Raw genomic sequence first — 22,838 nt, forward strand, 5'->3', positions numbered from 1 at the left:
GGGCGTTACTGCAGTGTCTTAGGGGGCCCCCTGGGCAAGACGATAAAAAGACCCCGTGGATCCTGCAAGGGAGGAACAAACACAGCAGTAAACACTCATCAGGCTCCGCTCAGTGCCCCACTTTACTGCCCGTAGTTTTCTATCTCAGTCTTTACTCAAACTGTCTTTAACTGAAAGTTGTCAAAGATGCCCCTTCCCTCACTCCCCTCCCCCCTTGGTTGCCCTGTGGTGGGGTGGATATTGAGATCACGGTGTGTCTGAGTGGCACTGATAACCGGTACCCAGGTGCCACTGGCACATGGTGTTTAATTAATTAATGAGACCGCGGGGTTGGTTTTCTAATTCCACCTAGCCGGTACAGGGCTGTGGGGGAGATAGCCGTGAAATGTTTAGGTGTGTGTTTTCAGGCGAGGAGCGGAGCGATGTATGTGCGAGTGTGGGTGTGTGAAGGCGTAGATCTATTTTGTTGGCAGTTTGGGAGCTGGTTTCCTTGTTAGTGGAATATTAAGTATGTATGGAATATTTTTACTCTGACTTTTAATCACGCCTGATGATTGGGAGTTAATCATGGGTTAAATGAAGATGATGATGGCAGAAACACAGTGAGCATCAATCTGAACTCTTCCTCCAGCTCTCTAACCAGGTCATGGACTCGTTGCTCTGAAACAGAGAAATGTGCTCGACATTGAAACGTAGAACAAAGGCTGTAAGGTGTGTAGGTGAAATAAAGGTGTTTTTACATTTTTTATTGTGAGGATTTTACACTATTAAAAAAGGGCTAAAAACATAACAAAACTGTCTGTTTTTACAAAACCATTCATTTTTATGTGATTTGAGGAGCTGCCTGGTATAAAATGAATAAATGTACTATAATTAACTGTCTTCAAATCACACAAAATGGTCAAATGAAAGAAAATCTTGACGAATTAAACCATCGTAGAAAAAAAACAATAACATTACCTTTATTTGAGCAGTGATTGATGCTGTTTTCAATGTATACTTAACATAGATATTGAAAGGTCCTAATATGAAAAACTGAAACAGCTTTAACTAGAAAAGCACCGCCATTAGCCCTATCTCCCAATAGTAAAGTATCCTTTAAAAAATTCCTGGATCCAGATGGTGATCCGGATCTAATCTAATCAGTTCTTCCTTATGCCATTTCTGACATTTCCTGAAAATTTTATCAAAATCCATCCATAACTTTTTGAGTTATGTTGCCAACAAACTAACTAACAAACCCTGCTGATCACATAACCTCCTTGGTGGAGGTAATAACAAACACAATTACTGTCCTTATTTTCTGTGAATCACATAGATGCATTCGTGTTAATCACCCCCCTCCTTATTCAAACTTTTCCCATTAGGTACAGGAGGGGTTTACTGTTGAGAAGATGCTGCAGAGACAAAGCGATCCCTGTCATGAATGATGGAATCTGCTTGAACAGTGAAAAAGTCAACATTTGTATTCACAGCTCATCTTTAAGAGCTGTTTTACATGGTACATGTTAACAAATTATGTATTTCTCTCTTTACTGCGTCCATAAACTATTCAAATATATTAGCTTACCGCTCATAAATGTTAACACTGCACATCTCTTACACTCACACAAGGCAAACAGTCTTAGCGGCTGGTTTCACAGAGGAAGGGATTGATTTACTTAAGCTTCATAAAACTTCTCTCTGTGGGAGATCATAATAAAACTTCTTTCATCTCTAATAGTGGGATATTATAGATAGCCTCTATAAAAATAGCTTTATGACACAGGAAAAGAAAGTATTATGACTTGTTCTATGCTGCGTGTTGTGTGTATTTAAACCATCTCATAGCTTCAAGATAAACGAGTCCATAGATTTTAAACATAATCTAATTCACAGTTGGTTTACTCGTAAAAATGTATAGTCTTGTTTCTGATGCATATTTATTAGGAAATGTCTGCCAGTGTTGATGAGAGGGCCAAACAGAACACAAGGTTAAAAACAAAAGATGTAGCATAGGCTTCATTTACACCGCAAGCTTTAATGCACAATTCAGATTTTTTGCTTAGATATGATTTTTTTATTTGTTTGGCTACTCACATTAATATGGCCTGTATGCACACTGCTGTGTGAACAAGTCCAGTCCTGACCAGCTGAACTGAGCTGACAGCAAAGGTTTATCCTTCAAAATATGGTCCAGCTCATAAAACAACTGCTATGTTGATTGCAGTCTTTAACCTCTTTAAACTTAACTTTAAGGCTTTTCAATTTCTTTGGCACTGCAGCCATGTCCTTCTGTGGACATACTTGGCCATTTTCTTTCCAAATGTGTTCAAAAAAAGGTCCTTCAAGTTTTGCTTGTATAAAGGCCCAAACACTAATTCTAACACCTCACTGACTGCCTCTATCTGGTGTCTTTCATGCTGAACGCAGCTGACTCCCACCTCTATTGATTCTGTTGCCCGCTGGAGCAGCACTGTGGTGTGTGTCGCTCCAGAATAATGCCAAGGTCACATTCAATGTGACCTGGCTGTTCAGATTCAGTACCACATATGAAAGTGGCCTGAATCTGATATGAAAATGACAGATTAAATGTGACCTGTGCTGTTTACACTGTCAGAAAACAGTCAGACATGAGACACATAGAAGCAAAAAAATCAGATTCGCACTCTATTCCAGTTCACAGGATTTCCACAAATTGACAGAAGTTAATTTCCTTTGTTGTACATGGTGCGAGAGGAATAATTGCTACCGTGTAAAAATGGTTAAAAGCCATACTGATTTAGTTAGCTCAAAGCCCATTTTACTTCTTGCCCCAACCGCTTAGCTCTATCCCTGGTTCCTGAGGGACACCTAGTTGCTGGAAACAGATGCAAGTGGTAGTGTTGAAAAAAGCCCCCATGAAATGGTATGACCTTCCAAGCTAGGAAGGTCATCAGTATTCATTGACAGCATTTATGTTAACAGCTGTAAAGACAACATCAAACCGTTTTATTGTGAGTGGTTTTTTAATGCTTGTTCAACATCCAAAGGATCATAATGGATTGAAACGACATTAAATTATTATATCAGATTGTTGTTGTAATTTTACAATCTGACCAATGATTCACAAGATTCCAAAACAGTCTGGCTGCAGATCTCAGATGCCTCCTCTTGCAGATCGTTAGTGTGGGACACTGTCCGTCAAAACAGAAGTGCTGTAACATTACAACATATTTCATGTTTTAGATTTAAAAAAGATGAATTCAACTTTATTTATAAAAAAATTCTGGCAGTTAAATTCATGGAATAACTATATTGCAAACATTACAGACTACGAAACGGTTAATATAAAAAAAAAAAACAGAGAAAATGATCAACGATAAATTATGTATAGACCCGTTGTAGAAGTGTGGCTCATTGTAGCTTCTCAAGCTTTTGCCAAAGCTAACAAAGCTAACATAACTCGCTTTGTATTTAACATTACCGTGTAAGCCAATATACCTATGTTAGCTTTAGCAATGTGAGCCTTGGCAAACCTACAGCTACGTAGCCATGTAAGCTAAGTAGATAAAGTAGATATGTAAAAATAGCACAAAAAGTAAGGAAATTTTTGTTTGGTAGATTATTTCATTGTTGTAACAATGCTGCTTTGAATAAACCTGAAATCATCAGAAAGCCTGTTCCATTTTAAATGGTGCCACATTCGTAAGGAACATGCATTTGTCGGATGAGCAGCAGAGCTGAGTATGTGTTTTGCACCCATGAAAAATGTGCTAAATCTTCTCTGCCAGCGCTACTGACTCTTGCTTTAGCTTTCGGTACCCCCAGGTGCTGACAATCAGGTGCCTGAAATAGAGCAACTTTAAGCTGGTGTTCCACAAAACCAAGTTGCGGCATTATTTTGATTGGGCCCTAGTACCATCTCGAGAGTAAAGGGTTTGTTTCATATAACAGGATGTCAGAGAAAGGCTGTGAAGGGGGTGTCATAAGAAGAAGACACCCACAAAGACCGTTTCCTCACCCATTCAAGGTTTGCAGGACAATGTGGCTGACAGCTCTCTGCTCAGACAAATCTGGAAACTCCAAATTTGGAACTTTAGGAAATCTCTGTTTGAAGGGCCATGTAGCCCTATCACTTCACCCTACCTCTCCATTCAAACAAGAATCAGGGCACTGTACCCCTAGATGTGAATGACAGGGATAGGGCTAAAGTGGTCAGGGCAAGGGAAGGACTGGGACTGAACCCAAGGGTAGCTTTATGCAGTTGGGAGTTGACATGCATTTAACCACATAAACTAATTTCTTCTGACTTTATGATTTAATAGGTCAGTTGGCTTGTGGCTTCAGCACAGGTTTAAAGGGTGTTATCAAAGGCAGATGTTTCAATATTAAACTGTTCCTTCAAGATGATACATTTGCTGAATAGCTTCCTGTTCAGCTGCAAGTCAAGTTTTATTTAATGTACCTTTGCTCTCATTCATCGGCTATTTCAAATTCATGTGCCAGATAAGCATCTGTCTGAACACACTCTAATGTGTGTATAGTGCACACATACATCCTGGCTCCCTGGTTGCTCTTCCTGGAGCAGCGGGGGTAATGCAGAAGGATGAGGGGCGATGAAGGGGGGTAAAGGGAGAGAAAAGGGGAGAGAAAGATGGAGGCAACAGGAGCACAGACCTCCTGTTGAACTTGGCACACCTCCAGCACTCATTCATCCAGTGATCAGCTGTGAGTCAGTCAGTCACACCAGCTTTAAACAAACACATTAACATTTGAATGAACGTTTCCCCAGCTTTCACTTGCACATACACACCCACATGCTGTCATCACGTAAAACACACAGGCACATGACAGTTTTATCAGTTTCTGCTGCACTCTCACCTGCCGCATTCTGATTTCTGTCTTTTTTGCCTGCAGAAGGTGCGCCTGTGTCTTACAAAGTCTTGCCTGGATGCATTTGGTGGTGCTCTTTTAGCGAGTGGGAGTGTGCACTGTGATCCAGGTGTACCATCATCACCCACCTGTGGCCTAGAAAAACTCAAGCCCGCCTGCGGGTACGACACCCCAGCACTGCACGGGAGAGGCTAAGCAGACCCCCACACAGCTGGGGAGGATAACCTCCAGTGATTACACTCACAGGGGTGAATGTCAATCACGCCGCCTGCCTGAGTGTGTGAGACAATGCCCCTGGATTGTTAATGCAAGCTTGCTTTATGTTCGCCTCTGCAATCTTCATGTGTGTGAGTGTTTTGAATGCGTGTGTGCCCAGTGCCCATGATGGCCTGTTAGATTGAGCTGTCAGTCGGCAGGCAGCAGATGAAGATTAATGGAGCACACAAACAATAAGAGGCTGGCAATGATCATAAATATGCTAATGGCCATTATCAATACACACTCACTGACATAAATAAGAGCGTGTTTGTGTGGAGTGTGTATGTACAGTATTCATGCAGCAAAGCTCTGGGATATGAGGTGATTCAGGTTACTGAGTTAAAATCATTCTCCCTCCCCTGGGATTCACACCTAAAAACGTGCACATACACATTTTTCTCCCTGTAGTGTGTTGGCAGACTGATGGACGGGAGACGCAGACGTCCCATGTGTTATGTTTGGGTTGTGCGTTACAAGAAGGAGGGCTCATTGAGTGGATGACATGATTGGTGTCACATTAAAATGTGTTTATTTAGCGTTTGTGTGTAGGTGTGTGAGAAGGGCAGTGGTAAGTGATGATGTCTGTGCCAGTCCTCTGATTAAGAGTACAGGTTCAGCTAATGGCACAATGAGAGGCTGATTAAGAGAGGAAGAGGTGGAGGAAAAAAAGAGATAAAAGGGGCAGGATAGACAGATCTATTCACTGAACTGATGATGGGGCTCTTTGTTGTCTCATCTCATTCTGTGGCCCTCTGGGGTCCTTCCTGTGTCTGCAGCGTTCACTCATTTTTTAAATGAAAAACCTCTTTATTTCTCTTCTGTCTCCCCCTCCTTTCCACTTTTTCTCCCTCACTGCTCATCTGGGTCACACAGCACTAAAGAGAAACACAATGGTCTTAGAGTCACCTGAAAACACACTTTTTAACCCCTTACCTACTTTTCACCCCCTTCTTGTCTCCTCTTCTAGGGTCTGAGACCTCCACTGGGACATATCAGTGGGCTCACGGGGCCTCTCGACCTTCCCTGTCCTTTACGCATACTCACAAACACAAACTTCCCCTCAGATCCTGATGGAGAGTGTAATTTGTGTGTGGCAGGGTGGCGATGGATGGAGGGTGTTATGTAGACATAGGGAAGTGGTTATGATTGGGGCTAATGAGCTCACAGGGGACGCTGCAGCGGAGGAGGCCAGGCAATGGCAGCCTCGGCTCACAAAGACTCCTCCAGAGGGCCCCTGCTGAGCTGAGAGCCCCACAGTCCTGTGGGGATTTGTTTGTGTACCAGTGTGAATATGTCTGTGCCGCTCCTGTCTGGTCATTATGCACTCGTTCTGCTGAGTTGGCTGTTGTTGAGCTCCATGGACACAGGTACTTAAACATTTTGTCATGGCCTGTTGGAATTTTTGAAAATTTGCACTTTCAGGGCTTTTGCTACTTATTACCTTTTTAAACCAAAATAACAAAATATTTATGAGTCTCTTGAGGGTAAGTGTTCAATATGTTGTAGATGAAGTCTTCTCATCTCCTATGTACTTTTCATTCGTAATTTTGCATGGGTTGTGAAAATGCACAGACAAAAGTATTCCCCCCCTTGGATATTTTAGCCTTTTATTGATTTTATAGATCTATCGTGGTCAATACAGTTTGTAAATATTTTCCCCCTTCAAGCCAGTATTCAGTAGATCACCTTTGGCTGCAATCACAGCTCTGAGTCTGTGTGGATTAGGTCTCAATTGCACATCTGGACACTGCAATTTTACTCCATTCTTCTTTGCAAAACTGCCCAGAATTATACTTCTCAGTTACCTTTTCTCTGAGTTGCTACTTTTATCCATGGTGTAATGGTAGCCAGGTATACTGATTAGCAGTGACTGGGTCTTCTAGACACAGAGATTATGAGACCATTGGCACCAATTGACTAGATCTCTGCTGAATTAGGTCAGTCACTTTAAAGGGGATGAATATTTATGCAGTCACTTATTTTACATTACATATTTTGATTTAAATGACTTTACTTTGTACAAATCTGTTTTCAATTTGACATTAAAGAGTTTTCCCTTTATGGTTAGGTGTTAACCAACAGTACCCAATTGGTTAGATAGCTAACTTCAGATTTGTCAAGTTTAATAATGCATCTTTTGTTTTCTGGACAGTCAGACTTACAGTCTTTTTACAGCTAGCAGCCAGGATTACATCACTATGACATTATCACATAATTTTAGCTTTCAAACAAGGGCATTATGTAGGAGGAGAATGCCACTGTATTAATATGGTTAATTTAGTTTTAATATGCTGCTCTGAGAAGTGAGGCAGATCAACTCATAGTAACTGAGAGCTCATCACTAACACTGCATCAGTGTAAAGAGTGGGTGTGTGCGAACAGGTGTGTGTGACAGTATGTCATTCAGTGTGTGTCTCATTACCATGCATGGTGTGTCAGTGTTGTCCAGCAGGCTGAGCCTCCGCGTGGAGCTCCAGGGGAGAGTTATAGATTACTGGCTGGAGCAGGCAGGGGGCCAGGGGAGCCGCTGGAGCCCAGACCCCAAGAACTGTAGGCTGGGCACGGCTCTCAGCTCATCAGCCCGTCTCTGGAGGCTGCGGAGCTTAACCTGGAGCAAGGCTCTGATTAGCCAGACTAATGACGCTGTGGCCCCCAGTTCCCAATGCCCAACACCATAATCACTGCTTAAGGCCCTGGCCGGTCAGCGTGTCTATATGGAGAGAGAGCAGTGTCACAGCTTAATGGATAAGTCTACTGACAACAAGCAGTTTAAGTCAGCTGTCAATACGAGCTTTGAGAGTCAAGACCTGTGCATGGGAGGCTGGAATGAGATGAAATACATTCACAGCTTCGATCATTTTTTTTCTGTTTGTCAACTGTGTGTGTGTGTGCATGTGAAAGTGTGACTGTATTTGTGTGTCACCATAGTTGGAGATGTTTAATGAGTGCTGATCGATGTCTCATCTGTGTTGTCTTATCTCTAAAGCAAACATTTCATCAGCACAACGGAACCTCTCAGCCTTTGGTACACATGGAGACCCCAACAGACAAACTACACAAACAAAACCATGTATGCAAACGAGACTCAGACAGACATGCTTTTGTTCAAATCCCACTACCCCATAAGTGCAATAAGCCAACTCCAGAAAAGATGCGTGTCTCTTCAGGGTCTCTGTGGGTGTGAGAGTGGGAGGGGGTGGGGTGGAGTTGCATTTACTCTGCAGACAGAAGAAGATGCCGATAGTCCTTACTGTCCTCTGTGAGTAAAGTGATTTCTGACAACTCCTAAATGAAGCCCTGGGGGTGGGGAGGCCTGCAGCCACATCACAGGCCTGCTTTATGACTGTTTGTGTGGGTGAGACAGTTAAAGACAGAGGTAATAGCTTGCCGTTATAAGAGGAATTGAGTCAATAAGTGATCTAGCCGCTCTCAGATGGAGAATGAGGTGGGAGGTGTCTTCATTGAGTAAAGATGCCAAATAAAGTAAAGCCTTTGGTTTTTTTCTGCAGCTCTGGGGAACAAAGTGATACTTCTTTATTCTGCTGCAGAGATGAAACATGAAATAGCTACAGAAGAAACAGAGATATGAGACACTTAACAGCAGGAAACATTCAGGCAAAAATATGTCTATATATCCCATTAAGGGTCAAAATCAAAATAAGAATTAGACTATGTCTTACTGTTGTTTTTTTGACTAGAATTCATGTGTGTGTCAGTCAGTTAAACCCATTTGTTCCCATTAAATACTGAAGAAAACATTTAAAACAATCAAAAATGTATTTTGATTTTTAATTAAGGGCTCAGTGTTATCTAAAAAGATGGCCACGTTTTTTAGGGGGACTTAAACTTTACATTTAGTAAGAATGCATTTTGTAATAATGGATTTTACAGTGGTTAAGATTGTTTGGCCCTCTTCAGCAAGAAGAGACAGCTCATTTGGTACCATTTTACTTCAGTAGATCAGCCGAATTTTGCCATGTTTTGATATATGATTGGTATGTGTTTTGGTCATTTTAAACTCCAATTATGCTTAGTTTTTTTCAATTAACATCTCATTTAATTATTTTCTGAAATATTCTGTCTCCCCAAAAACACCTTGCTGGCTAGATGAAAACTGCTGTATGACACCTTTATATTAAACATTAATGGTAAAGCTTCAAACATTAGTCCTTTGAGTGTGGTTTGCAGAGTGGGGTGGGGAAAAAAAATCATCCCTAATCTGTCAATTGAATAACAGCAGCAACAGCAAAAAGACCAAAAGATCCAAAGTTTTTAAGTTGTGGAAATACATTCTTTTGAGGAGGACTTAAATTGAAATTTACACTGTAATCCTTGATAAGTTAGTAGAGCTGAAACTATTAGAGGCAACTGATTATGTAAAATTTTTAAGTAATACTGAAAAAACTGTTTAGTAGCAGGTACTTAGCCATTTTAACAAAAACCCCCCCCCCCCCCCCCCCCCAAACTGTGCTCTATCAACTCAGAAAAATAGAGCTTAAATAGCTGTTTTGGATTTTTACATTTACACAGCTCATTTTTTTAACAACCCTCACTTGTTCAGTCTTACAGAGTTGTTTTAAATTCTTCGTACCATCTGGATTAGTTAAATTCTATTCGACTCAGTATGTAAAAACAATACACAGTGTAACTGCATTGTTCTGCATGATATTAATCCCTGAAAATTTGTGAATCACCTCCTCAACAATGATACTAAAAGCCAAATTTTGCACATTTTAGCACCTTTTTTTCCTCATGTTCATCTTTTTCTCTGGTGTTTATGAGAGGAATCTCTCTCCTGACAGAGACTTTGCTCTTTTCAGAGCTTCAGAGAAACCCACTGTTGTCCCACACATTCAAACAGCTCTGTTTATGAGCATGGTGTTAGCAAAAAATGGATTCGTAAAAACTAGAAAACACTAACTCCACCATGCTTTAGAAACTGGCTGAATGAACTGGTTTTCAGTTATCCACATAGAAAAACTAAAAGCATGGGGCCCCTTTCTGAAACATTTGGCCTGCGTTATGTTGTTTTCATGGGAATTTGGAGGACTGAGGATTGGAGTTGAGCCTATCCACCACTTTTAGAACTTTAGCCTCCATATATGGGCCATGCCACTTAACAGTAAGGCCACTGATTTCAAAATGTTTTGCCCAAGGCACACTCAAGATCAAGCAAAAACTTGAAGGCACACCATAATCATATCCATGCAAAATAGCCAACAAGCTACAGTGTCTTTAGTTGTTTTAAAGTTAAAGTAAGTTCTCCCAGCGCACTTTGACACCAATGTGCCATGGCACATCATTAAGGAACCATTGTCCAAGGCCAAAAAAAAAAATTAGAAAATTTAAATTAAACAAAAACAACAACACTGGCCTCACACTGTTTGCTAGCAGAAGTAAAACGTCAGGGTAGCTGTGACTACAGGATGTCTTTATGAGACTTTAACTGACTGACAGCTCTGACTAACCCACCGACATTACTGCTTACCCCCCTTAACATCCAAGGCCGATCTGGTGTGTCAAGCTATATTATTGTGGTTGCCTGAATAAACCACCATCCATGCATTTTTTAATCTGTTAGTGTGTGTTTATTTTTGTGCATGTTCAGGTCTGCCTCTGCAAGCTCAGGTCGGCGGCTGAAGCGGCAGACAGATCCATGCCTGCGCTCACAGCAGCTGTGTTTCTGAATGGATCCAGCAGCCATTGTTCTCCTGTCACTAACTCGTCTCTCAGGCCCAGGAGACACACCGCTGACATTTACCAGAGACACCCCCCCCACACACACACACACACACACACACACCCCTCTTCCTCACTGTCTCCTCATCCCTTCTCTCCAACTTTCCTTTCCATCCTTCCTGTCTCATTCTCTCTCTCTTCTACTGCCTCCATCAAGTCGTTTGCTCGTCCTCTCTCTGTCACTCTATCTGTGTGTGTGTGGATGTGTGTGAGACAGAGTAAGTGTTTGTGTTAATGAGTGGCCCTTTAAGGCTATTAAGATAAAATTGGTACGCCCAGAGTCTCTCATTACCCAGCAAGCATTGCCCCCTACACAGAATGGTAATTGGGAAGGAGAGAGAGAGAGAGAGGTGATGGTGGTGGGGGGTCAGTTGTGAGAATAATAGGAAGATAAACAGGAGATAATTGGGTGGATTGAGAACAAGAGGAGCGATTGATCAGGATGATTTGTGTCTGCAGTCAGAGACGGTTGGAAGAGAGGGGGGTCAAAGGTCGAACACTCCTGTATGTATGTACACACACGACTGTGCACACCCATAATAAAGAAAACACACCTTTGACATGCATGAGTTCAAGACCTGCACACAGTGGAAAAATGTGTTGAACTGGTATTGTCTAAATAACCAAATAACGTCTAAATGTGTGTCTGTTGTATGAATATCTACATGTAGGGGATTGTGAATGTCAATCAGCCTTCAGTCTCTCTGACAGTCACTGATGTCCTCTTACCTTTTTAGTCTCTTTCAGTTTGTGTGACAGCAGCATCACCTGCAGGTTCAACACGTGAACAACAAGCTGTCTCAGCCGTATTCTCCCTGTCCACACCCTTTACATCCATAAATATGAAAGTTTAAAACAGTTTTCGGGCAAATATTGAATTAAATTTCATAATCTATTTATTTCTTTTTATAGATCTTATTCCTAAGAGATAATCCATGGTAAAGTTCAAGGGTTGCTGGCTTAATAGACCGGCTCATCCGGCAGGATGTATGGAAGAAGTGTAAAAACACTGATTTTACTTTTAACTGAATTTTAGTCAGAAATATTTGCAAACCAAAATGTTAATTTATACAAGAAACACAGATGTAATCTGTATATTGGCATGGGTTTTCCTCTTTTTTAAATTGATTTATTATTTTTATTATCAAAATGCATAGACAATGTAAGATAGTTGGCATCAGGTTTCACAGTTAAATATAGATATGTTTAATAAGGTTGATGGAATATATTTATCAACCAGTCAGACTGATGCACCTTTCAGACAAATTCAGTTGCAGCTCAATGTGTTTTACAAGAGCATGGAAAAAGTGACTGAAAAAAGAATTATCAAAAGGATTTAGAGGCTAATGCACACCAATATGAAATTAATGAAACACCAATTATAACATAGATGAATGATTAAAATAATAAAAGAAGATTTGACCTCCAGCTACCAATGTGTTTTACCTATAAAACAGAAAATAGTGTTTCTGTTATTAAAATAAGAAAATAAAATATTAATAATAATTAAAAAAAAATGTATAAAAAACTCATAGAGAAACAATCAATGAGATGACAATCCCTTAAGCCCTGCAGAGCCTGAGTTGTAACTAGTGGTTTTATATCACCATCCAGTGGCAGGACTGTGAACAATCACTGACACTAACAGAAGATGAGATACAGTGAATACCTGCTTTACAAAAACAGCGGATCTACACTGTAGTCTTTGTTATGTCATGTAGATCCAACTTTAAAACACTAGGAATGCACAATATCACAGCCTCATATTGGTCTCAACTGTTGAGTCAATTATCAGTATCAGAAAATACGGACATTTTTGCCAACATTAACAGTCGATATAAAGTCATTTGCGTAAACTTTAGGCATCTAGGGCACTAAGGATTCAGTGCAAATCAAAGCTTTTTTAAAAGTTATTAGAAAAAAACCCCAGCTAGTTTGAATATCAGGAGACCCATTCCATGCAGAGCTAAGTCACAAGTTTTAACTGGCAACAAAAAAAGACTAATTATAACTATATTTATAACTATATATAGTTATATAACTATATATAACTATATATTTTTTAAATCTCTTATTAAATCTTTCCTTTTTTTGATAATGTACTTCACCATATCTCTGACAATAAGAGAGTCAGTAGAGGAGTGAAAACAAATTTTCATATTTTTCCGTGGCATTTACCTCTCAGCTGTGTTGTATTTGAGGAAAAGATTATGTAGGGTTTTAGTAATTTGGAGTCCCCAGACAAAGCCCAATATGAGGCCCTTCTCCATTTAGAAAAAACACAAAAAATTAAAAATTAAAAAAATAACTGCAAGTCAACAAAAAATTTTCAGCATGTCTTTCAGGTAACAAAGCCAAAAAAAACTGCAAGACATACCAAATATGAAAAAAAAAAAGATACCCAAACAGCCGACAGAACTTCATCAGCTCTTAGAAGAGCAACATAACCCAAACTCACATCATCATAATTGTTTACATCGAGGCCAGGTGGAACCTTTAAAATATATATGTGCTCCCTATTGGTGCATTATCTGTTCTTCTGCCACAATTCATAATTCTTTATTTATTGCATGCCATCTTATCACAAAGTAATCAACAAATTCTCTGTTTCAGTATGCCTTAAGTATAATCTGGTTAATATGAAGACATTTAAGGCTTTTTTATGGGGCATGGACCTTACTATCAGTGGCAAGGGGTCCTCCCCAGGGACATTTTGGTTAAACAAAATCTATTTTATCTGTATTTTATTCAGTCATGGCCCCTCATTTACATTCAAAATTGATGTCTGAATCATTGGTTACTTAAAATGACTCAATCATGAAGCCCCTTGCAGCATGAGGCCCCAAACAATTGCCTACCTTTGCCTAATGGTAAAACCACCTATGGGCAGACCCAGGGCCAGGGGATGAATGAACAGTGCAGTAATGATATGTTTGACCAGGTAAAGGGCTGGTTTACATTAAAAATACCAGGGTCAGATTTTCTTCCCAGTCTAACGCTGTTCATGGCCTTAAAACTTCACATAATCATCAGTCAGGCAAGGCAACTGACTGCAATCTTGATCATTTGGCAGTTTGTTTACATCTTCACTGTAAGGGTTATGGGAGACCAATAGTTGTGATTTTCTGTTCAAAGACAATGTTTAGTTTATTTGAAACAGAATAAAACTTTATGTACAGGACAGGATCAGCATGGGTTGTCTTGGATGACAAACATTTGCTATACTGTTATTTTGCTAATAACAATGATGGGATACTATCAATAAACTTCAAATCCCTGACAGTTTACAAATTTTCTCTGAAATACTTTGCCTATCCATTTGGGTGGACGGGGCAGATTGCCCAATTTATCGATCCTTATAAGAGCACGTAGCGGCTCCTGATTGGCTGTCTCTGTGATGGACTAAAGAGGGAAAGGAGAGGGAGGATGGACGAAACCATAATCTGCTCCGGCTGAAAAATGTCTGAAGATTAATGCGGACTACAAAGCATGTTGTTAGGGATTTCAAAGAGGATTGTGGTCTTGTGGTTGAATTAGTCAAAATGGTTACAAATACGGGTAATTTTGTACTTAATTAGCTCTGACTCGCGCGGTCATCGACGTTTAATCCCCCCCTTCATCTCAGCGAATAAAAACATCCAAACAGGCAATTAGGATGCGGAGATGATTTTGTGACGTTGCGATGGATACCTCCGAAGATACTGAAAAAAATATGAAGAATCGATTGTATTTGAGGTTGTTAGGCCGTATTTTCATTGGGTTTTAGATAAAAATCATCATTAGCCATGGATTTCCCACGGAGGCTGCTGCAGCTGTCAATACTACTGGCCCAAAGCGGATGGTGGGGGGTCGCGCCGAGCCCCACCGATGAAGGAGCACTCCGAGCCGGCCAAGGAGAGCACGGAGAGCCGGGGCACCAGGAGCCACACAAGGATTCTTACAGCACCTTCGCGTCCGAGTTCCTGGAGTCCAGATATCTGTCAGACGACGGTAAGAATGTAGCCAAGAGCTTCATACTTGAGACGAAGGATTTTGTTTACGTCTCGCGCCAGATAAGCAACCTGAAAAAACACGAGGCGATAGCAAAGGCTAGTGGAAAAGAAAGTGAGCATATGTTGTTTATTTTGTCCTGGAACCAACCTGTCTTCACCTTGCCAGGCCTTTTCAGCACCCAGGCCAGCTCCCCTATGAGGCTGCCCACCCCCCTCTTCCTCTCACTCACTTTCATACAAACAGGCAGTAGAGGGGAGAAAGTGCTAATGTCCTCCTCTAGCTGGCCGTGTTATCAACAAGAAGCATCAGCAGTCTCTGTTTGAAAGCAAATACAAGTGCTGATTTTGCATTTTGCAGGTTATCCCTTCCCCACCGCCCCACCAGTGGACCCCTTTGCTAAGATCAAAGTGAGCGACTGTGGAGTCACTAAGGGCTGCATCAGGTGAGAGGAGGAGACTTCCTTTTCCTGTTCTCAATGCCTCAAATCAGAGCTCCAGTGCAGCTGTGTTCCCCGAGGCCGCTTTATCCTAGATGCTGTGTCCTGACTTTCAGAGAGCTGGAGCTAAGCATAGACTTAATTACTAAAAACAGGATGACATAGTTTTAAAAGCTGCTTTTTGGCCCTACACTTCATCAACTAAGATCTGTTTTCCCCTTCTAACTCCAAACATGGTGTTAACATTTGTTGTCTCTGTAAAGGTATGGCAAGCCAGGCTGTGATGCAGAGACATGTGACTACTTCCTGAGTTATCGTCGTATTGGGACGGATGTGGAGTATGAGATGAGTGCAGACACAGACGGCTGGGTAGCTGTTGGTTTCTCCTCTGACAAGAAGATGGTGAGAAGCTGCATTTGTTATATCAGAGCAAGTTACTTCAAATATATGGAGCATAGCATAGTCGTTAAACTCACAGGTATTTTGGAAAGGATGCATCTATTTCAAATCTAGCTGTTACATTAGCAATACATTCAAAGTGCATTTGCACATTGATTACACCATCCTCTTCTAGTATGATTGTAAATATAATACAAAGTATAAAAAAGCACTAAATAAGAATGGTTATGTTATACATGTCAGAATAAATGACATAGACTGCATTAATGCCTCTAATTGAGTTACAAAAATAAGCAAGATTTGCATATTTTTAATCACTGTAAGAGTCTGAAACGGCTGCTGTGGGTTAGGTGTCACAGCGATTAACTTCAAACTGCAGAAAACAGCCTACTTTTTTCCACCATGAGAACTTTTGATGAGTGATTTATTTAGCTGGATTCATCCCTCATGAAGATCAAAGATCTCATAGTCCAGAAAGACCAGACCATGAAAGACAGCATCATAGTTTCAAGAACAAAATGCTCAGACTCTTACAATAAACATTAAATGATAAGGAAAAGAAATTAAAAAGTCATATAAACAGGGTGACTGTGGATCAGTGGACAGAGTTGGCCACCACTGGGGCTTAACATTAACTTTTGTGCTGACCAACCACTGTGGCTTGCGGTTTTGCAATTGCACTAGCCACAAGAAAGTTTTTATCAGCCAAAACTTTCCTGTTGGAAATAACTTATATATGATCATGGTTGATTATGGCATGCTAAAATGTACTTGAGCTAGCTGAAATTTAATGTTAATAAACACTGTACTTCAACTTTAGGTATTTTGTATTGCCCACACTGGAGAAAACAAACTTTTAGTTTGTGGTCTAAAACAATGTGGACACAAATCTAGCCCTCTGCATTTATCGTGGGGAAAAATTTCCCCCTTATGTGTGAAACGGCCTCAGTGCAATAAGCCTCTGTCACATAACAGTGTTCACAAGCACTGGCACAAACAGCCGAGCACCGTCAGCGTAAACACAGGATGTGTCACTGATATGTTTACCCTGTCAACATGGCTAGTGGGAGCCGTGGCTGTAATTCGCCTGTATTTGGTTGATTGGTAGATGTTAATGTCAAACCTTTTTTGTCACTCAACCACAAGGTCTTGGGCAGTACATCAGTACCCACATTTCTCCCAGTGTTTCATATGAATGTGTATGTACATGAATGGTATTATTAAATACAATTGGCTACTCTACATAGTAGCCTTCATCATCAGTGTGAGATTGTACTAATGTTAGTGGGTAAGTGTGACCTGTTGTGTAAAAAGCGCTTTGATTAGTCAGACAACTTGAAAAGCACTTTACAAGCTCACTATACGAGCTCAAGATGACACAAGATAGATTTATAAATGAAGATGACCCAAAATTAAAGCTGGTGTATAGACAAATCAGTCCTTTTAACTTTAGTAAATAAAATAGAACAATTAAGAAATGTCAAAATGTAAGACAGAGGGTGTCCAAATAAAAATCTGAAGGCTTATAAGACAGAAATATTTCAGCTACACAGAATAATGTTACATTCTTTGCCAGTTCTCTTGATTTTGACCTCTTAGTTACAAAACACAGGATTCTTTTACTCTTTAATTCTTTGGGGGGCACTGAAAAAAATGTCAGTCTGTGACTTGTCTTGCTATAACCTCTTACAGGGTTTGCCAAAGGGTTTAGAGATTTCTGCTTGCAACCAGTCTTCATTTGGACATTATAGACAGATAAAGAACAGGTGTTTAAATAAAAGTAAGGCTTCATGTAACACCTTATGTTCTGATGAAGACTAGCTGGAGTTAAAATGTGTTGATATGCCTTTTTAGTAAAGGGTTTTAATCATAGCAGAGTGCCTTGAGTCTTCAGTTTTGACTCTACTGTGGACTCTATTTGCTGATAATCTAGCATGTCATTCATTCATTCGTTTTCTGCTGTTTTAATCCTTGACCCCTCATCCTGAAGAGCACCAGATCCTGGTTACATTGTTTGACTTTTTGACCCCGTGTGGCACTCACCGTCCTCTCTCCATGTTTAGACAACAGTTTAAGGTGCCATTTTATACCAGAGTTACCATGCCATGTCGCTGTTTTGTGTTTTACTGTTGTTGCAGTTGGAATTACACCCTTTCACCCTGAAAGGGTTTGCTTCAGTTACAGCAAGGCTGAGAGTAAGAGGCTCAGCTATAGACTTGGGGGAAGCAGTCTTGTGAAAATTTGCACCAGACCAGAGAGATGAAGTCAGAGCATGAGCCAGACTTGAAGTCATTTAAAGCAAATAAGGAATAAGATGCACAAATAAGATGGAAAAAAACAGCTTTTGAAGAGAAGGATGAAGGAGAAGTCTGTTGTTGGGATGCTGGTTGTTCCCGAAAAGAGATTGGATTTTTAAAAATCCACACGCGGTGGAGAAGTTTGTGAGAGATAAAGCTGGAAAAGTCAAATCTGTTAGGATAGAATATAATTGGATGGACCTCAAAACAGCAGAGGGGTAAAGCCTTGAAAATATAATCATTTGAAAATAGCAGAGATGTGCACCTGCTTCCTTAGACAACAGTAGATTTTCTTGTGTCCCACTGGGAAAGGAGGGAAGAACAAAAGAAATTATTGGTCAGTTGACGTGGTTTGTTTTTGAACACTGAGGTTGTTTATGAAGGCAAAAGGATGACGCTGCATCAGAGTATTTGTCCTTTGGAGGAGATTTACCTTATAAGTGCTCTTAGATTATGCATGCTTCAGAGTGAGGCTGTTTGAGAGAGCTCCTCTCCTGTGTTTCTGCTGCTAAGAGTATGGAAATGTTGTTGCAGTTTGCAGAGGAACTAGAAAGTGTGTTAAATGTGGAGAGAAGGACTGTAATATAGCAAAACAACAAGCATCATGCCTTCACTGTAGCAGGACCCATTTAACAGGATCAGTATGATGTCCAAGGAGAATTAAGGAAAGGAAACTGAATTAAATGAGAACTGAGCATAGACTATAATGCAGAAGCTAAGAGAATAAAGAGAGATGAGAAGTGGAGAAAGCCTGAAACTGACAAAAAATATCTGCATGAAAAATAAATGCTTTTCTTTGCTTTTATTGCCTTACTGACTTTGGGTGGATTGTGAACAATAAATATTTTGCACTGACTTCCTTATTGAGCTATTATATAAGCCTGTAGGTGGCAGCAATGTAACAGTTAGTGGATGTCAACCTCCATAAAACCCCACAGAAAGAGGAAAAAGACAAGGGAAGTTGATATCTCTTATACTTGCTTTACAGTCATTTACCCAAGACTCGTGTTGTTCGCTCTTTTGAGCTATTTTTGGTTTATAAATCCACCACTTTACTTCCTCCTCCTTTGCAAATATGTGAGCAGCAACTTTTAACTCACCACGAGTGCCAAACACCCACCTTTAAGTCCCATTTTCAAAAGCATAACCATACCTGTTATAAAATGTGTTCTTTTATTTTTATACTTTATATGCTGTGAAGTCAAGGTCTATTTTAATTAATTTCAGTCATGTAGAATTAAACTTGTTCTTGTACGTCCTCAGGGAGGAGATGATGTCATGGGCTGTGTCCATGATGATAACGGCCGTGTGCGGATCCACCACTTCTACAACGTGGGCCAGTGGGCCAAAGAAATAAAGAGGAACCCTGCTAGGGACGAGGAGGGCATCTTTGAGAACAACCGAGTGACCTGCCGCTTCAAACGTCCACTATATGTCCCAAGAGAGGAGACACTAGTGGACTTACACCTGTCGTGGTATTACCTGTTTGCATGGGGACCTGCTATACAAGGTAGTTATTCAGGCTTTAAATGAAGTAATCTGTTTTATTTTGTCTTTTAAGACATCTTTAACACGTTCTTACCTTTTCTTACAGGATCCATCACCAGGCACGACATCGACAGTCCACCTGTTAGCGACCACATGATCAGTATCTATAAATATGAGGACATCTTCATGCCTTCCACAGCCTACCAGACCTTTAACTCCCCTCTTTGCTTACTGCTCATAGTAGCCCTCACCTTCTATCTACTGATGGGAACACCGTAATGACAGCAACAGAGGATGAGGATGTAAAAAGAGGGAAGATGAGAACAAGCAGCAATAAAAAAGTTGCCATTTCTGAAAAGTGCTTTGCACAGAGACACTGTATTAGATATATTTAACACAACAGAGAGTATATATTATTACTGAGTACCCATGCAGAGGATGTGACAGAGTTTAACACCAGTACTATCAAGCCGTCATGTACTGGTGTAAGTGAAAAACACAAGGTAGAATCATAGTATTAATATGCCAGTTATTTTCAGCATTTATGATAACTTCCAATTAAGTCTGAGGACACCACATGCCAATAACTAAGCTTCAAAAGTCTTCAAACACTGCATGCACTAGAAATCTGGGAAGGATTTCAAAAGCTGACTGATCGCTGGGGAAGAGCACACCGGATTTTATGTTGAACTTGGATAAACATAAAAGATTTCTGTGGTGAAGGAAAAATAAAGCAGTTCGCTGCTGTCTGCAATTGCTCTTCCTGTCCCTTCATTCTGTTCTGTTTATAAGGGTATCATCCTTCACAAAAACAGCAGAAAAAGACAGTCTGTTTCTTTGTTTTTACTCTGACAGCATGCAGTTTACAGGATTTAAGGGACTGACTACAGAGTGAGTAGAACATTTGAAGTTTGTTTTCTAAAGTTGATGGCCCGGATAATCTCTTGGCTTATCTCACATGATTATTTCATTTGAATTATTTTGTTCATTTGTTCTTTTAATAAAGACAGGCAGTATACACCATAAAGTACAGAAGTGACTGTGCATCAATAGAAAACTCTGACAGTTAGGTTAAAGGGGCTATATGATTATTTCATAATTTGTGTGCACAGATATAAGTTAAATACAATACCACACTTTCATGATGTGAGAAATAAAGACCAAGATCATTTCAGAACTTTTTCCTTCTTTTATATAACCTGTAACATATAAACTTTGATTGAAAAACAACCAAAATCTTTTTAAGATATATATAATTGGTGCTTTTTATGCCTTTATTGTATAGAGTAGGACAGTGGATGAGGTCTGAAACTGAGATGATAGTGTGGGGGAGAGATGTGGGAAAGGAGACACAGGCTGGACGTGAACACAGGTCGCCCGCATACATGGAGCGTGACCTAACCGCTAGGCCATCTGTGCCCCCAAATCATGAAATCTTTTGGAAAGATTCAATAATAAAAATACTTAATCAAAGAATCTTTTTGTTGTATTACAGTATATTTTAATTTACCTTCTCCTCCTTTCAAAAGCTTAAAAAATTATCAAATTGTGAGGACGCTCCCAGTGCACATTCAGGTCACCCCACAGACTGTCAGGAGGATTCAGGTCTAGGCTTTGACTGGGACAGTAGAAAATTAAATCTCCTTTTGGTGTAACCATTCTTTTGTAGATTTGGATGTGTGCTTTGGATCATTTCTTGCTGAAACGTGAAATTGGGCCCTCATTTTCATGGTGATGGTTGGCCAGAAGGAAGCCTTTTCAGATGAAGGAAAACATCCAAGCCTGGCTAAATTTGACAAAAACACTAACCAAGTCTCCCAGGATGGCAGGACAATGTGTTATGGTCTGAGGAGTCCAAATTGAACCTTTTGACTATCATTTTAAAAGGTATGTTTGCCATGTAAACAACACTGGATATCACCAAAAAGGATAATATCCCAAAGTAAAGCAAGGTGAGAGCAGCTTCATGTTTTGGGGCTGTTTTTGTTCAGCTGCAATAGTCAACAGTCACTTTTGGTGCAAAACTTTCAGGTATCTGCTTGAAAGCTGAAGAAGACAATTACACAAAGCACACACCCAAATCTAACAAATAATGGCTTCACCAGAAGTTTGGGACTGTTCCACCCAGAACCCAAACCTAAACCTAAATCCCCCTGCAGTCTATGGGATGAGCTGAAGACAACTGTGGACAGGAAATGCCCTTGCAAGCTAGACAATTTTTTAACACTATTGAAAGGAAGAGTGGGCACTTTTTTGCCAAGTTGATATAGTACACATTATTATCCCCTTAGGGAAATTGGTCTTGGACTCCAAGTACAGCACACATTAAGTTGCCAGATAATAACATATAAGCACTAAATACAACATAGCAACAGTAACCCACATGTACACAGAGTTGCAAACATCAATAAAAAATCCAACCACATAAACCACATATATTGCACAAACTCATATTGCACAGGTTGGGGACTCTATATACCCTATCAGATGATAAAAGCTCATACTTAGGGTAGAGGATGTGAGACTGATCAGACAAAACTCACTGTGCTTGCCTGATATCAGAGTGCAGGGCTTAGTCCTCCCAGCCTTACCCTGCAATCCATGTATCTATGTATGTAAGTCACATGCACCAGGTTACTCTGGTAGGACTCATCCCTAAAAAGTTTCAATGCTGTTATGAAATTAAAAGGTGCAGTTTTAGCCTGAGAATGCATTATTCAATTAAATACTCCCAAAAGATGGTGGTTGTTTTTTAAAACTGAATTGTATGTATTATCGGCTAAATTAAAATTTCTGAAATTGTGTATTTCTTTACACCACAAATATATGCCATTTTGACTTGGGTGGCTTTTGGTAGCTTCTGTATGTTTCGTTTTATTCAGTTCTGCCAATTCAGTTTTTCATCAGATGAGGAAGCACTTTTAGTGAGGTGCAACCCCAACTTAAACTTGAGAATTTCCTATTTATTATTAACACTGGTCATAGTTGCCATGTATGATTAATTCCAATACAATTAACAATACCTGAATACTTTCACATTAATGAGGTTTCAAAGGCTCTGCTTGCTTAGCGTGTATGCGAACCATACTGTCACCAATAAAAATGTATCTTGCAAATATCCAAAAGTGGATGTAAAGATATCTTAAACAACACTGGAATAATATACGAGTAATCTTTAAATGCCACCTGCAGTACTCTTTAACTAAAAAAATAAAAAAAGGGAACTTTTAGATCCTTAAGATTATTACTTTTACTTAATTACATTTTCTATTAACTACAGTATGAAGAGGTTTACAACAAAAAACAATGGTAATACTACTACTGATAGTAATAATAATAATATTTACATTATTATTATTATTATTATTATTATT

General features: G+C 39.9%; 1 protein-coding gene across 1 annotated transcript; it reads left to right on the top strand.

Annotated features, from left to right (window-relative positions):
* Positions 1-14,514: 14,514 nt before the first annotated feature.
* LOC121513239 (DOMON domain-containing protein FRRS1L) lies at positions 14,515-22,705 on the top strand. Its single transcript, XM_041792846.1, has 5 exons — positions 14,515-14,841; positions 15,202-15,286; positions 15,544-15,682; positions 19,240-19,486; positions 19,571-22,705. The coding sequence occupies exons 1-5, from the start codon at positions 14,637-14,639 to the stop codon at positions 19,741-19,743; spliced, it is 849 nt and encodes a 282-aa protein (XP_041648780.1). The 5' UTR covers positions 14,515-14,636; the 3' UTR covers positions 19,744-22,705.
* Positions 22,706-22,838: the final 133 nt, after the last annotated feature.

The sequence above is a fragment of the Cheilinus undulatus genome, linkage group 8, assembly GCF_018320785.1.
Source record: "Cheilinus undulatus linkage group 8, ASM1832078v1, whole genome shotgun sequence".
Lineage (NCBI taxonomy): Eukaryota > Metazoa > Chordata > Actinopteri > Labriformes > Labridae > Cheilinus > Cheilinus undulatus.